The sequence below is a fragment of the Megalopta genalis genome, unplaced genomic scaffold (assembly GCF_051020955.1).
Source record: "Megalopta genalis isolate 19385.01 unplaced genomic scaffold, iyMegGena1_principal scaffold0020, whole genome shotgun sequence".
Lineage (NCBI taxonomy): Eukaryota > Metazoa > Arthropoda > Insecta > Hymenoptera > Halictidae > Megalopta > Megalopta genalis.
The window spans coordinates 1,638,752-1,656,486 of NW_027476090.1; the positions used below are offsets into that span (position 1 = coordinate 1,638,752).

Here is a 17,735-nt window from a genome sequence, read left to right on the forward strand (position 1 = left end):
CGCTACCATTTGAAATTCTCTGTTGTACGTAAAAAAAAGGAAGTGTTGTCAACTGCGAAACAAGGTATTTTCCTTACTTTTTCTGGATTATACAGAAATAATTGTAATAAGTTTTGCGCTTAAAAATATCTGTTCCACGCGTTTAGATATCTTACTTTAATGCAATCGGATAAGACGCCATCTGGTGTACTAAAAGGATTGTCATTTCTATGGTTCAGCGTTTAATTTTGGTTCCATCGATACGTATCATAGTGCACGATTTAGAGAACAAAGAGGGCCTATCGATTCGATAACAGTACATGTGTGACAACTTTTATAATAATAAACCTCCTTTAAATTACTCCCAGCGTTTTTCGACGATTCGGTATCGAGATTTCTGAATTATGTCACTCTCGAGGCGCCCTCAAAATGGATTTGTCTTACAAAAAAGTGAATTAACCCTTTGCACTCCGCTGTCCCCTCTCGTGGGACCTCGTAATTCTAGCATATCACTCGGATGTCCCCTCTCGTGGGACATTAAAACAACAAAGATTAGTAACAAACATTAAGCCACTTGTGCAAAGAATATTTTCATCAGAAAACATAGATTATGTATCGAAGTCTTTAACAATTAAAAAGATGAACAATAAAGCTTGATACCGTTATATACCTGATCAGATGATATGCTTGCAATATCTGAAGCAAAATATACAATACTAACGTTGTTAATCCTTTGCACTCCGCTGTCCCCTCTCGTGGGACATCGTAATTCTAGCATATCACTCGGATGTCCCCTCTCGTGGGACATTCAAGTTTATTAGTGATTACGGGGAATTCAGTTATTTCAGCGCAACTTTTTCAGACATGCATGTTTCCCTGAAGTTTTCTCTTGAAATGGCACAAGAAATCAAATCAAAATATAGTAAAAAGCGGGTTTTGACGAGAACGTGAGAGGCGTGCTCACGACGGTCCGAGCACTTCAAAGGCGCCACTTGAAAAGAGCGATAAGGCAAGTTTGTAGAAGAAAGGTCGGTATGCGAACATAGCACGCACTGTATAGTGAGATTTATAATCATAAAATCTGGAGGAAAAGATTTTCAAAGCTGAACTCGGTCTGGTTTGAAGCGTCGAGCGGTATAGATAGATCTAACGAGTGAGAAAATCGGAAAAGTGATTCTTCTCTTGGTAAATAAATTGTTTGGTAAAAGTTTTTTTTGGTATATATCATCTTGTGAGTTAGTAATAACAATTAGAAATTTTCAACCTATGTATTTATTCATATTTTTTATTAGAACAACGGCAAAACGTTCAAACACGAATGAGTCTCATGACACAAGTAGTAGCGAAGATGAGCTCCAGATAGACGTTTATACAGATATGTTAGAAAGACTAACTGTAGAAGGTTTTCTTCTACTATCGTTTTGATAGCAGGGATAGTGATATCGTCCAAGCAACAAGGCGACGAGAGAAAGAGTTCGCATAGATAGCGATTACAACAACGAAACAAAATTATAAAACAAACAATAACAAAATTATGAAAAATAAAATATTGATTTTTTTGCAAATTTCTCGATTTCAGCCAAATTCATATAAGTCCAATATCATTATAATATGTTAGTTAGTTCCAAAACCATACTAAATAATTCGAGGGTCTGTAAATGCCCGTTTCTGGCGAAAAGTGGTGCTAAGTAGCTGGTAGCCAACGTCTAGAATGGTTCGGAGTGCTAAGGGTTAATTATCGAAGAGAGGTGAATACATTTTGAAAATGGAATGTCACGAATGGCTCTGAAATGGTGAGAAAGAGTCCGAGCGTCGGTGTACACGGAATGAAGAAGGGCCAACACGTGTTTCTTTGGATGTCTTTTAATGAAACAGTTACAGCGGAGACGAGCCCAACGTGCGACAACGTTGATCATTCTCAGCTATATGTATTATATAATATATGTAGTCAACTATACACTGCGTATGTACATCGTTGTGAAATTGATTTCGCATCCGGCAACGACACGGTGATCTCGCATGGGGGGGAATTCGTTCATCTCGGTCTTCAGTCTTTCGTTTCGCGCAGGTTAATTAGAAATACACGGTGAGATTGAGCCGTTCGTTCCCCACTTGGCTGTTCCTGGACCTCGTTTCAGCCGCAACCTCGACGCTGTCTACCGTCTGAAAGATGAAAACTTTCTAAAGGGGAATTCGCTTGGCAAAACGCGTCGATATGGCGCGTTGTTTTTGTCGTGCACATCGTTAATAAAATGCATAGCAGGTGCTGAATCAAATTTGTTCAGGATCGATATTTTTGTGCTGTGTCACTCTCGAGACGTCCATAAAATGAATTTGAATTTTTCAGTGAAATCTGGGTCTGACAATCAGACATTCTTATTCTTCATTTCGGAGGCAATTTTGTTGGTTTCTCAATTGCGAACGTCAATTGAAGGGAAAGTTATTTACTTTATCAAATCGAGGACTTTCAATGAATTCAAGATAATATCAAGGTATAAATTCAGATGCTCGTGTCGAGATATTTTGAGAATAATTCAAGGAGAGATAACACTGCAACAGACGAAAAAACCGATCTTTTTACATCTAAAGAAAGGAAACGCATGTTTTAAGAATAGCAGAAGGGAAAGCAATAAGGAATGACAGCAATTAGAGAAGGGTGAGCCATTCAAGTGTCAGTTGCAGGTTGTTTAATTTTATTTAACGTTTTCTATGGAATTTGCATAAAGATCTGCAATCTAATAATAAATATTGGATTTATTCTGATACTGATCTGAAAGAAATTCCGAAAAATATTATCTACTTTTCAGATTATATTACAGTGCTTCTCCTAAAAAATTACGTCGCATCTTCGATCAGTAGAATTTGAAACGACTTATTTTAGTGTCCTAATTACCCTATCGTCATCGTCCCACGACAGTTTTTTAACCCTCTGCGAGACGGAGCAAGCTGGCCAGGCTGGCATCAACGAGTCCGAAGGTTCTCCGGAGTAATTGGACGAATCGCGAGAAGCCGCGTTCACGTTTGACTTCGCGCTCAGGTCGTTCATGTTTTGGACAAGACCGCCGATGTTGGGGATGTTCGACGTTGCGGACAAACCGGGTGGATTCGGGGCTGGTGCCACTTTGTGCCTTGCGTACGGAGGTACTTGTCTGGCCGACGATAAACCTTTGAAATTGTAAAAAAAGCTTTTAATAAATTATAATAATATATATATAATATATACATAATAATAGTATTTTTAACACGTTCCGTGCCACGTGTACCATCCATGGTACACGCTTGCATGTTTACTTAGTGAACTGAACAAATTGTTTACAAGAAATTTAGAACCGAAGAATCAATTTCCACCGCAAGAATGGGCGTTGATAAGTTTTTGTTACGTTGTTATGTGTACGAGAATTAATAATTGCACGTAATACATCAAGTTTTAGTAAAATATCAAAGTGTGAAGATTCGAGTAAAAAAAGCTCGGCACGGAACGTGTTAATAAATTCTAGTGGATCGTGTCGTACTGTAGTATCTCACTATACAGGGTGTCCCAATAATGTCTCGTAATCCGGAAATGGGAGATTCCTGAGGTCATTTGAAGAAACTTTTTCCTTAGCGAAAATGCAATCCGCGGCTCCGTTTACGAATTATTAACGAAAAACAGTGACCAATGAGAAGGCGAGCTCGGCTGGCGCGAGACGGTCGAACCAATGACTGGACCGCCTCACGTCAGCCGAGCTCGCTGCTCATTGGTCAGTGTTTTTCGTTAATAACTCGTAAACAATGTCGCGGATTGCATTTTCGCTGAGGAAAAAGTTTCTTCGAATAACCTCAGGAATCTCCCATTTCCGGTTGCATTGCATTTGTTTGTATTCGCATAATACTTTTATACGGTTCTAACAATTAAAAATTAAGACCCTCTTCAGTATAATATGTAGATCTGTTCTTTTCTTTGCTTCTTTCTCATACTCCGCTGTCATACTGTTTCCTTATTGTACACTACTATTTCCTATACACCTGATGTAATAAAATATTATCGCGATCACAAAATTATTCCTGTTATAGAATTTTTCTCTCTCCGCAAAATTTTGGAATAATCCAAAAAATAACCAATTTCTCGGCAGCATCGAAATTCAATAAATTATACTATTATTTCCTCGAGCATGATACTCACTTTTAATAGTAGCGCTGTAAGTGTTCTTCGCACCGAAAACGGGATTTTCAATGTCGTTGCTGTCATTGTTAATCTCCCTCATTTCGTCATTGTTGCTATCCTCGAGAGTTTCTTGGTCAACGCGATCCTCGTCGTCGCGATCGCCTCTGGCATCTTCGTCTTCGTCGTTCTCCTCGATACTGTGCGCAACGTCGTGACGATTTCCTCGGCGCGGAACGTCCAAAGTATCTTGGAGCATGTTCGCACCGAGCACCTGGGGCGTAGGACTCAGTGCAGAGGGTACAGGCGATTTTTCTCGGTAACCGGTGCCCACGGAACTCACGGACCCGCTAGTCTTTGGCCTCTTACTGTAACAACCATGAACAGCTCGATATTTTGTACATACGCGGTGGCTCGAGATGCGAATTTCGAGCAAAAGTATTCAAATAAATACGAACTATTGGGTTGGCAACTAAGTAATTGCCGATTATTAATTATTATCTATCGTTATTTTTCTATAGTTTTATTTCACGCACGTTGTAATGAATCCCAAAATAGCAGAAATCAATATTTCGGAAGGTTCACACACACACACACACACACACACACATACAACACACACCTCTCTCTTTGGTAATTATCAATCATGTGGGTGGATTTTTTCAAACACTTTGACTGTTAATCGAACGATCATAAAAATTGTATAAAACCTAGGCATTTTATTTGATTGCATCGAAATAGTAAGTTAACTGAAATGTTACATGAAGCGAAATTAAAATCTGTTTATACTGTTTATACTGTTGACCTAACGATTGTAAAAATTGAATAGAATCGAGGCATTCTATTTAATCGCATCGAAATTGTAAGTTAATCGAAATATGCAAAATTAGAGTCTGTTTATAATTTTCGATGTTAGAAGATTCGTTTATCGATTAAAAGAAAACAGTATTGTCGCAATACGTCAAAATTTAACATATGCATATGAAACAGTTAATACGATAACAAATAAATCAAAGTTCCGATGAAGTTTCAAAAGTTTCAACGAAGAGTCTGTTATTCCTTTAGGTTTAGTTGATTATGTTGTACCTTATTAATTTATCTCACTTAGAATCGAATCAAAATAACATTTTGTCAGAGATACATGGATAATATTCGACGGTAGAGCTTCAGTTTTATTTTAATAATATGAAAAATCTGTGCGATCAATGTATCTACATAAACGCATTTTCTGTTACAAAATGCTTGTTATTTATTGGGTTGGCAACTAAGTAATTGCCGATTTCAGTTATAGATGTCTCTCACTCCCATTTTTATGATATCCGTAAATGTTATATTATTAAATTATTATTATTATTATTATTATTATTATTATGTTATTTTTTATTATCCGTGAATGTTAGCAACTGGACAAATTAAATTCAGCGGTCAAGGAAAAGCGACCAGAATTGGTCAATCGTAAAGGTGTCACTTTCCAGCAGGACAATGCTAGGCCGCACATGTCTTTGTCCACTCGGCAAAAATTGATGGATATGTTACACCCACCATTTTTTTATTTCATTGAACAAATCGGCAATTACTTAGTTGCCAACCCAATACTTTTTCCAAATTGGAGCAAATGATGCCAATCTTTTCAGATGTCCTGTTCTTGTCAGGAGATACACAATCTGTAGACTTCGATTCTGTTTTGGATAAGCCAAGTGACAGTGAAAATATTATGAACGAAGCCGAATAAATTGAAGCGGATAACCGGCACTTTTTCATTTTCGTGTTAGAAAATTATAATTTTTCTGATATTAAATAAACGCACATACTCTCAAATATCATATAAAAATCACGAACAATAAAGAATAATGTTAATGAATATCATTTCTTACCACATTTTTCTATTTTATGCAAGAAGAGCCTGAGGATACTGTAATCAATAATTGTTGGAATAAAAAATACATTTATTACGTAATTCATGTTACACAATAATGAAATGAGAAGGAGAAGAATTGATGTTAATAGATATCCTAAAGAGTTTTAAAACAGTTTCGCTAGGTATGAGAAATTTTTGACTTCGTAATGTTTAGAGACTCTTTCCTCGATTTTCGTCATTTTTGTCACTCAGGCCCTTCTTGCATCCAAGGGTTCAATTCGCGTTTCGCAAATAATTACCTCATTCTAGTTTACATGATAATGGATATCTCTGATTTGTGCTTACTAAACAAAAATCAGGTTCAATACTTTGAGAATATGTTTCTAAAATCTCAAATTGTAACAAGAATACATCCTCGCAAACCATTTAACTGGAGAGAATTATTTAATTAATTACGACAACCATTGTGTTCCTTACTGTTTATATATGTACAAGATTAGAACGAGTATAATGACTCCTAGAAGGCCCAAGACAGCGCCGAACACTGCAACCAGCAGAACGCTACTGCCCAACCAGGCTGGCGCAGCTCTCGCGGCAATTGGCAATGACCCAGTGTTTGGTATGTGGACGATCACTGGGATCATACTAGACCTGCATAAAATAACAGCATAAAACGTGACAACGTGGTGAAATTAAGTAACTGGAAATGTTAGGAATTATTTGATCTCTGTTCCTTTGCATACCTAGGAGGACGACCCGAGTCGGAAGCGACAGCTACCAATCGTGCCAGGGAACCATTGATTGTTGTTGCTGATCTCAGTAACAGCTCTCCACTGTCCCGAATCTCGAATGACCTGATACAATTGAATTTTTAGTGATTTACGTTAAACAGTGTTAAATACGCGGAGTGATGAAAAAAGTTCGCAAGGTCCAGGCTATTAGTGCCTGCTGAACAATGTAAAAAGATCCCAGCAAGCATTCCCCTCGAACATTTAACCCTTAGCACTCCGAACCATTCTGGACGTTGGCTACCAGCTACTCAGCACCACTTTTCGGCAGAAACGGGCATTTACAGACCCTCGTATTATTTAGTATGGTTTTGGAACTAACTAACATATTATAATGATATTGGACTTATATGAATTTGGCTGAAATCGAGAAATTTGCAAAAAAATCAATATTTTATTTTTTATAATTTTGTTTTGTTGTTGTAATCGCTATCTATGCGAACTCTTTCTCTCGTCGCCTTGTTGCTTGGACGATATCACTATCGCTGCTATCAAAACGATAGACTAACTGTAGAAGAAAACCTTCTACAGCTAGTCTTTCTAACATATCTGTATAAACGTCTGTCTGGAGCTCATCTTCGCTACTTCTTGTGTCATGAGACTCATTCGTGTTTGAACGTTTTGCCATTGTTCTAATAAAAAATATGAATAAATGCATAGGTTGAAAATTTCTAATTGTTATTGCTAACTCATAAGATGATATTTACCAAAAAAACTTTTACCGAACAATTTATTTACCAAGAGAAGAATCACTTTTCCGATTTTCTCACTCGTTAGATCTATCTATACCGCTCGACGCTTCAAACCAGACCGAGTTCAGCTTTGAAAATCTTTTCCTCCAGATTTTATGATTATAAATCTCACTATACAGTGCGTGCTATGTTCGCATACCGATCTTTCTTCTACAAACTTGCCTTATCGCTCTTTTCAAATGGCGCCTTCGAAGTGCTCGGACCGTCGTGAGCACGCCTCTCACGTTCTCGTCAAAACCCGCTGACATTTCTTGTATATATCTTAGTAATTTTACTATATTTTGATTTGATTTCTTGTGCCATTTCAAGAGAAAACTTCAGGGAAACATGCATGTCTGAAAAAGTTGCACTGAAATAACTCAATTCCCCGTAATCACTAATAAACTTTAATGTTCCACGAGAGGGGACATCCGAGTGACATGTTAGAATTACGATGTATAACTGTTGTTTGAATCACGAGATTCAATTTTGTAAGCGTAAAACGCACTTTGTCGTGTTAAATGTTGGTATTATAAGTCAGAAAAGTTACTTTAGTTTCACAGTTAAAATGGCTTCGAATGCAAAGGGTTAAGTGCCTGAAGAAAGCATTTCAGTTATTGTCTAGTAGACTGGTGCCTTTATCGTCTAAAGAAAATTCAGGTCATTCGGTTCAGTTATTGCATTCAGTTCAATTTATTATTTTAAAAGGTGTGGGAACATTTTTTTGGGCCACTGTACATACACTTATGATATCTAGACTAAGTAAACTAACCTCCGTTCAGACTGAAATGAATTAATTGATTTTTTTTCGAGATGTTAAAGGGACTGGTTTACTGTGCAATGACTGAAACGCTTTATTTTCAATTTTACTAACACTTGGAACACGAAATGAAGATGAAAAAACTCGCGTTTTGAAAAGGTTATGTTTTGTGTCCCATGCGGTAGAAGATTTATGAATTTTTTCAGATTTTTCCGATGAGTAAAACAGAAAAAATAGCGCATCATTTGCTACTCCCCCTCCCCCACCCTATCACTGTGGTGGGGACAAGGACTTAAAAATTGAGAGGGTTTACAATCGATGGCCTATTGAAAAATTGAAATATGCATGTCTGAAAAAGTTGCGCTGAAATAACTGAATTCCCCGTAATCACTAATAAACTTGAATGTTCCACGAGAGGGGACATCCGAGTGATATGCTAGAATTACGATGTCCCACGAGAGGTGACAGCGGAGTGCAAAGGGTTAATATTTCAGTACGTTATATAAATAGTCTTTACACATTGTTTTACACAGCATTCGAATATGCTCGCGTTGTTGTAATACCTTGCATCGGGACCTCGAAGAGACAGGCTAACTTTGTCGTCTCTGTCGCCATCGGCGGCCTCCAGTTTCCCTAAAGATATCATCATTATTAAGATCGCATGGCCGGGTATTAAAATGAATTCATAGAACGAAATCATGCAAGAGAAAATGGCTCACCGACAATGGATCCCTCTTTCAAGGTTGCAGCGTGAAATTCGTATCTGGGATGACGAAACCGGGGTTCCCATTCATTCACATCCTCCACGGAGACGTTCACCCGCGACGTGTCGTTCTGAAAGAAAATCCGTTCAGCGTGCACGCATTGCCATCAGAATCGCGCAGAATTTCGATAAACGTTTCTTCTGTTCTAACTTTAACGAGGGCGGTACAAAGAAGTTGTTCGTAGCGCGTAAATTATAAATGAAACTTTCTTATAATCTTTCTGTAGTATTCAGAAAATTCTGTCATTCGCGTATTGAGAATTAATCTATTAATTGAGTTACGATTACCAATCGGTTCTGGAAGAGTTCCAGTTCGCAACTCTTGCGTGCAATAAAACTGTTGACATTCAATTAATTCTGTATATCTGCACGAAAACTTGAAATCGAACGGTACGTTCCGCGTTCGAGTGAAATTTAGCCGAACAGTGCGCGAGGGTTAACGAACTCACATGATGACCGTCGGTGACGCGAACCAGAAAACTATGGTGGATCCTTCTCTCGTAGTCCAAAGTCCCTTTCAAGATCAGCTCACCGGAGTTCGTGATGGAGAATCTCTCTAGATCCTCGATCGCTCCAACCAGCCAGAACCTTAAATTCTGGAACAGACACATTTGTAGATATACGTACATATATATACCAAAATTATGATATTTCCGGGAAATGAATTATGATATTTCCGATTCCTGAGATCATTTGAAGTAACTTTTTCCTTAGCGAAAATGCAATCCGCCGCATCGTTTACGAGTTATTAACGAAAAACGCTGACGCCCCGCCCTTGTGACCACTGCCGCTGCGTCAGACGGCCGGCGTGACGCAGCATTGGCTGAAAGGGTGAAGCGCTGGCCGCGCTCGCTCTCCAATTGGTCAGTGTTTTTCGTTAATAACTCTTAAACGAAACCGTGGATTGCATTTTCGCTAAGGAAAAAGTTACTTGAAATTATCTCAGGAACCCCTCATTTCCGGGGAGTATCACAATTTTGGGACACCCTGTATAAGAAATCTCGTCAGCAGGATCATCAATTTTTGTTTTTCGTACTCACGGGATCCACTTTATTCACTCCTGTCGTTAATAAAACGCTTCCGGGTGGCGTGTTCTCGGGGATACTCGTGTGATGATCCCGTCTGATGAACTTGATAGGCAATCTTCCACCTAATTCGCATCGTTTTGATTGATTAGCGCTGTTTTAGGAATGGAATCGATCAAACGTGACTGTTAATTGCTTACCGGCGGTGGGTTCCACGCTCCAGTCGCTTTCCCGCGATACGACTATCGTCGAGAGCGCATATTTGTCCGCATTGTCTACCTGCGTGGCCTGAAATTGTATTCATTCCATTTTTATTTTCACGAAACATGCATTCTTTATACATTACTCACCAAAACTCTACGATTCGCAGCTAAGCGTCCACCTTAATTTTCTCGATAACAACAGCAATTTCGATTTATCAGTGAACAAAGCACCCCGAGCAATAAAATCAAATAATATCTTTCGAGAACCGACGATTAACCTTTTAGGTACGGCTGAATTCTGCGCGAGGCTATTTTCTCTGGACGGCAGAGTCTGATATGTACTGTACAGAGTCTGATACTGTATATTCTGTCTGTATATACAGGGTGTCCCAAAAATGTCTCGCAATCCGAAAGTGGCGGGTTCCTCGGGCCATTTGAAGCAACTTTTTCCTTTACAAAAATTTTCTCCGAGCCACCGTTAACGAGTTATTAACGAAAAACAGTGACCAATGAGAGGCGATCTCGGCTGGCGCGAGGCGATCGAGCCAATGAGCGGAACTGGGCTTCGCGCGCTGGTTGGCTGGGCCGCCTCGCGTCAGCCGTACTCGATTCTTATTGGTCACTGTTTTTCGTTAATAACTCGTTAACGGTGCCTCGGAGAACATTTTTGTAAAGGAAGAAGTTGCTTCAAATGACCCGAGGAACCCGCCATTTCCGGATTGCGAGACATTTTTGGGACACCCTGTAGACTGTTGTAAGTCGATGTGAAGACAAAAGAAATGTGAAACAATGCATATGAAGACGATTATTTGGTTCAAACGCCACTAGAGTGGCGCGTCGTCCAGAGAAATGACATCCGCGAAAGCCACTATAGTGGCGTGTCGTTCTGAAAGATGACATCCGCGGAAGCCATTATAGTGGCGCGTCGTGCCTAAAAGGTTAAAGATAAAAGAGATATTTGTCGGAAATAACCCAAATACTGTACGAGTCGTTTTTACTTAGCTGCGGCGATAGCGATTTAGCGACTGCCCACGCATCGAAATCACCGGAGACGCGTCAGCGTTTCGTCTCATTTACGATTTTATTATTAATGAGGAACGTCCGTCGAGTCAATAATATGTCGATATTTAGTTGGGCGATAGTATTATTCATCTGGATTTCAAAAGTTTACAACATAATCACGGAAGACACCATGTATCATTAAATTGAATATTAGTTTCTACTACAGTATTGGTTTTTCTTCGACGAAGTGTCAACTTTTGCGTTGACTCTGTGCCTCAAAGTTCACAAACGACAAAATTCGAAATAATGAATCTTAAGTTCTTTGTTTATCTCCTTTCATTGTACAAATTGTTTTGATTTTATCGAAGTTTTTGAGGGTCGATCGGTAATCAATCCTAGCGTTAACGGCGCCAAGACTATCGGAGGAACAGTTTAATCAAGTACAATAATGGAGTACGCAATTTACCTTGACAACGATCGTTGCCGGAGACAGCAGTTCATGCTCGTGTAGTAGTCGCGTGATGGCAACTTCGGCAGTATCGGGATTTAAAGTGAGGAACGGCAGAATTCCGCCTTGGATCGTGTATTTCACCGGCGCGTTGATTCCTACATCTTGATCCACGGCTCTTATCGGAGCAGGATCTGCTATCAGCACTCTCCTCTGAAAAATATATCCAATTCATTTTTCTTCATTCGAAAATGTTGAACGGTGCAACAGCGATTCTCTAATTAATCAACGCTTTACACTTGCAGAATTTTCTCGGTTCGTCTGTCAACGACTCGAACACATTTATTCGCGGAGTAGAAAAGTAACTAATAAAATAATTATGGTGAGATGTTTAGTTAATATGTATACGTTATATTAGTTAATAATAATATTTAGGAGTTAGTAATAATATACAGTACTGACCAATAAAATATAAAATGATGTAAAATTGGAAATAATTACTCTACTTAAAAATGGGATGTAGCACAAGATTGTATCGATATACAGGGTGTCTCATAATTATGTTAACAGCCGAAAAGGGGCGATACCTGAGGTTATTTGAAGCAACATTTTCCTTGGCGAAAATGCAATCCGCGGCTTCGTTTACGAGTTATTAACGAAAAACACTGACCAGTGAGAGGTCGCGTACGGCTGACGCCCCGCCCTCGCGATCACTGCCAGTGCGACAGACGGCCTGCGCGACGCAGTATTGGCCGCACGGGCAGAGGTCCGGCCGCACTCGCTCTCTAATTGGTTAGTGTTTTTCGTTAATAACTCGTGAACGAGGCCGTGGATTGCATTTTCGCTAAGGAAAAAATTATGTCAAGGTTAAATTCCTTCAAATGACCTCAGAAATCATTCCTTTCCGGATGTCAAAATCTACATGGCACTCGAAAAATTAACCCTTTGCACTCCGCTCTCCCCTCTCGTGGGACATTAAAGTTTATTAGTGATTACGGGGAATTCAGTTATTTCAGCGCAACTTTTTGAGACATGCATGTTTCCCTGAAGTTTTCTCTTGAAATGGCACAAGAAATCAAATCAAAATATAGTAAAATTACTAAGATATGTACAAGAAATGTCAGCGGGTTTTGACGAGAACGTGAGAGGCGTGCTCACGACGGTCCGAGCACTTCAAAGACGCCACTTGAAAAGAGCGATAAGGCAAGTTTGTAGAAGAAAGATCGGTATGCGAACATAGCACGCACTGTATAGTGAGATTTATAATCATAAAATCTGGAGGAAAAGATTTTCAAAGCTGAACTCAGTCTGGTTTGAAGCGTCGAGCTGTATAGATAGATCTAACGAGTGAGAGAATCGGAAAAGTGATTCTTCTCTTGGTAAATAAATTGTTTGGTAAAAATTTTTTTGGTAAATATCATCTTGTGAGTTAGTAATAACGATTAGAAATTTTCAACCTATGTATTTATTCATATTTTTTATTGGAACAATGGCAAAACGTTCAAACACGAATGAGTCTCATGACACAAGTAGTAGCGAAGATGAGCTCCAGATAGACGTTTATACAGATATGTTAGAAAGACTAACTGTAGAAGGTTTTCTTCTACAGTTAGTCTATCGTTTTGATAGCAGCGATAGTGATATCGTCCAAGCAACAAGGCGACGAGAGAAAGAGTTCGCATAGATAGCGATTACAACAACAAAACAAAATTATAAAACAAACAATAACAAAATTATAAAAAGTAAGATATTGATTTTTTTGTAAATTTCTCGATTTCAGCCAAATTCATAGAAGTCCAATATCATTATAATATGTTAGTTAGTTCCAAAACCATACTAAATAATTCGAGGGTCTGTAAATGCCCGTTTCTGCCGAAAAGTGGCGCTGAGTAGCTGGTAGCCAACGTCCAGAATGGTTCGGAGTGCTAAGGGTTAATATCGATACTAACAACATTTTATAGTCGTACCAGTTTTATCTGTCGTGGGATGACGATTTTATACTGATCACTTTGAAAGGCAGGATTCTGGTCATCGGCATCGATTACGTTCACGTGGAGCGTTGTGGTGGATGATTTCGGTGGATTCCCTTGATCCTGATGGCAGAAACCAATTGTCTTGTAAACGGCGAAAATCCGCACGAAATTTCAGATAACTGTAATTGCATTTTTTATTTACCTGTGCGCGGATGTCGACGGAGAAATTGGATAGACTCTCGTAATCTAGTGGCTTCCTAAGAACCAGAGTTCCTTCCAAAGCGTTCACGAACACGAAGTAGTCCTGGAGAAACGTTTCGACGTAAATGATTTACAATCGGGAGCAACAGTTTGATCGGTGATCATTTTTGTAATGATTAGTCAATGTTTATACAAATTCCTGTTTTTGTAAGGAATAAGAGGCAAGCAACGGGACTGAGACAGAAATTGTTTTTGCAATTAAAACGTTCTGAAGAAATGTTATTTTATTCTGCATAATGCCACGTGTCTTGGATATTTATATTTGAGAACATGTGCGATGTTATTGCTGTGCATATTTCGCAGATTCTTTGGGATAAATTGATTTAATGAAATTAATTTAATTATCATTAATTAAATTTAACATTTGCTTCAATCCTAGCAGAATTCTTCTTCTTCTTATATTCTTTAACTCTGTATATTTTTCCCGCATGTTTCCGTATTTTTCATGTTTGCATATTTATATCTTCTTTTCTTTTGCATAAAATAAATTTGATATGATTTTTATATAATTGCAACGAACAATATGAATTACCGAATGTGGTCCCGGTAAAACAGCATATTGTACGGTAGAAAAGGGTCCCGGTTGATCAGCATCCACGGCTCGTACTCCTTGCAGAACCCTTGTGCCAACCACGGTGACCTGAAAGTGAAACGAAATTGTCGAAAGAATAAGTATGCATTTGTCACGGAACCATTTCGGACAAGTACAATTGTGTTACCTCTGAGATATTAAGAACGTAAGGCGCGTTAACAAATTGCGGAGCATTGTCGTTCGCGTCGGTCACGCGAATATTAACTGGTATCACGAATCCCTGTTGATAAAAAGCAAACGATTAGAATTAAGATAACTCATCGAAGTAAATGTCTCCATTCGGGTCTCGTATCTACAGGGTGTCCCAGGTTTTATCGGCCAAACGGTATCAACATATTCTACAACGTAAAGAAATTAATTTGTAATAACGTTAAGTACGTAAATATATTTTATATAAATGTATTTTAGTATATACATATATATTTAGTATAATACAAATCGTAAATATAATTAGTATATACTAATAGTATAGTAATAGTAGTAGTAATAGTAAGAATAGTATAGTAATAGTATACTATTAGTATATACTATTATATTTACGATATGTATTTATACGATTTACAGCATATTTATAATATAAATCGTATACATAGAAAAAAATAGTATATGTATATATAATTATATCGTAAATATAATAGTTTATATATATACATAAATAAATATATTTTTATATATATTATTTATATATTATTTACTATTATTATTTATATATGTAAAATATATTTACGATATATACATATTATACGATTTATATTATACATATATTATTATATTTACGCGCCATTACAAATTAATGTGTTTACGATTTACAGCATATTTATAATATAAATCGTATACATAGAAAAGAATAGTATATGTATAGATAATATATATCGTAAATATAATAGTTTATATATATATATATATATATATATATATATATAAATAAATAAATATATTATTTTATATTATTTATATATTATTTACTATTATTATTTATATATATAAAATATATTTACGATATATACATATTATACGATTTATATTATACATATACTATTATATTTACGCGCCACTACAAATTAATTTGTTTACGTTTCTACATTTTGTTATACAAAAGGCACCCACCCAAAAATCTATTGTACTCTCTGTTGTGCGCAGGTATTAAACAATTGATAAATAAAAATCGCGTTATTTCAATGTTTACGATTAAATGGGTTAACAAACAGACTTTGGGCATAATGGAGAACGAACGAACAGTATAATAGGAAGATAGACTGTAATTTGTTTATTGCGCGATGGTATTGGGTTGGCAACTAAGTAATGGCCGATTTCAGTTATAGATGTCTCTCACTCCCATTTTTATGATATCCGTAAATGTTATATTATAAAATTATTATTATTATTATTATGTTATTTTTTATTATCCGTGAATGTCAGCAACTGGACAAATTGAATGCAGCGGTCAAGGAAAAGCGACCAGAATTGGTCAATCGTAAAGGTGTCATTTTCCAGCAGGACAATGCTAGGCCGCACACGTATTTGTCCTCTCGGCAAAAATTGATGGATATTGGTTGGGAATCGATGTTACACCCACCATATAGCCCTGATCTCGCGCCATCGGATTACCACTTATTTCGATCCCTGGACAACTCCCTTCGTGGTAAAACTTTTAATGACGATGACGCTGTAAAATGTCACTTAATTCAGTTTTTGGCCGAAAAGGATCAGACTTTCTACGAGCGTGGAATTTTCAAGTTGTCAGAGAGACGGCAAAAGGTCATCGAACAAAATGGAAAATACATTACAGATTAAACTTCGTTCCAAGGAAAAAGAAATTTTTTATTTCATTGAACAAATCGGCAATTACTTAGTTTCCGACCCAATAAATTGATGCTTACCGGATCCAAAGTATGTTTCCTCTCGCAAATGACGTTCACGTAGACGCTGGCAGGTCCGTCGACGCCCTCTTTGTCAAGAGGTCTGACCAAAGACAGGTTCTTCGAATATGCCGCGAACGCGACAGGGCTGTCTATCTCCTGGAGCCTGAGCTCGATATCACCTTGAGGCGACGGATCTCCCAGCACACCGAGGACACCCACGGTGTCACCGACCGGTAGATCTTCGTTGACGAAGAGGTGCGCGGCGGTGGCACCATTCTCCAGGAAACATCGCGCGTCACGGATCACTATAGAAACCAGATACGGTAAATCTCCAGGCCCTGACATTAATTTTACAATTTCTTTTTACAGTCCACAATTTCTAACTTGTTAATGAATTATTCAATGGTAATGGTGATTTCAATTTCAATCGTGGAACTAACAAATCATCCCCCAGCGATATAATCTAATAATTTCGTTTCATATTGTCACGTAGGAAATGATTTTTAAGATTCACAATATAATTATAATATAATAATTTCATATTAATATAATAACAATATATATATAAAATAATAATAATATTATATCATAAATATATATATAATAATAATATAATTAATATAATAATATTATTATAATATAATAAAAAAAAATGCTATTATTATTAATATATAATATGATAATTAAAATCCTATTATTGTCCTATCCTTTGCTTTATAAACAACGTGTCAGACTCTTGATGAGGATTTCGTACGTGATCTATGAAACGAAATTGTTCAGTTATGAAAATTTAGAAATGAAAGTGATGAAAAACATACAGGAAAAAAATTGTCTTGTTCGGTTAGGGAAATTATTAAGGATGAAGAAGTGGCGGTGATCTACGTAGACGTGAAAAAAATCATGTTGCTCTTTAGGAATAAATCAAAGAGTTTAAAATACGAATACGAAGAACTTGGGAGCGTTTTTCTTGAAACGTTGCTGTTAAAAGTCAGCTTTCAGGTACCGGAAGTGGGGAGAAAATTCGGTTAGCACAATGCTATCAGGGATTCGTATTTTTTTTCAACTTCCTGTAGATACACGTGATCACGTCTCCTCGATACATAAGTTAAGAAACGGTGCATGGATGTGGTTTTGGGGTTTCCGGGGTTTGAAAAACCGGTTTAGCAGATAGCTGAGCATAACGATGACTCCTGTATGGAATAATTACCATCTCACAAATTGTAGTCAGTAGAAAGTATAGTATGTATGTATATCGTTAACCTCTTAAAAATAATAAAGGCACCTCAAGATTTGTGGGTGCGAATATCTATTTGTACATATACGTGGAAAATCAATAAGCAATAAAATAA

The 17,735-nt window shown here is 37.4% G+C and overlaps 1 protein-coding gene across 1 annotated transcript in view; it reads right to left on the reverse strand.

Annotated features, from left to right (window-relative positions):
• Positions 1-1,826: 1,826 nt before the first annotated feature.
• The window catches only part of Cad96Cb (protocadherin Fat 4-like Cad96Ca), a 31,220-nt gene continuing 15,311 nt past the window's right edge, over positions 1,827-17,735 (reverse strand). Inside the window, exons 3-18 of the mRNA XM_033477882.2 lie at positions 16,405-16,691; positions 14,652-14,744; positions 14,465-14,572; positions 13,874-13,975; positions 13,666-13,791; positions 11,717-11,911; positions 10,246-10,333; positions 10,061-10,170; positions 9,470-9,616; positions 8,977-9,091; positions 8,821-8,890; positions 6,722-6,832; positions 6,456-6,629; positions 4,142-4,488; positions 2,873-3,144; positions 1,827-2,142 (exon numbers count right to left, since the gene is read on the reverse strand). Of these exons, the coding sequence (XP_033333773.2) occupies positions 2,053-2,142; positions 2,873-3,144; positions 4,142-4,488; positions 6,456-6,629; positions 6,722-6,832; positions 8,821-8,890; positions 8,977-9,091; positions 9,470-9,616; positions 10,061-10,170; positions 10,246-10,333; positions 11,717-11,911; positions 13,666-13,791; positions 13,874-13,975; positions 14,465-14,572; positions 14,652-14,744; positions 16,405-16,691 (2,435 nt within the window). The 3' untranslated portion in view covers positions 1,827-2,052. The remainder of the gene's footprint in view (positions 2,143-2,872; positions 3,145-4,141; positions 4,489-6,455; positions 6,630-6,721; positions 6,833-8,820; positions 8,891-8,976; positions 9,092-9,469; positions 9,617-10,060; positions 10,171-10,245; positions 10,334-11,716; positions 11,912-13,665; positions 13,792-13,873; positions 13,976-14,464; positions 14,573-14,651; positions 14,745-16,404; positions 16,692-17,735) is intronic.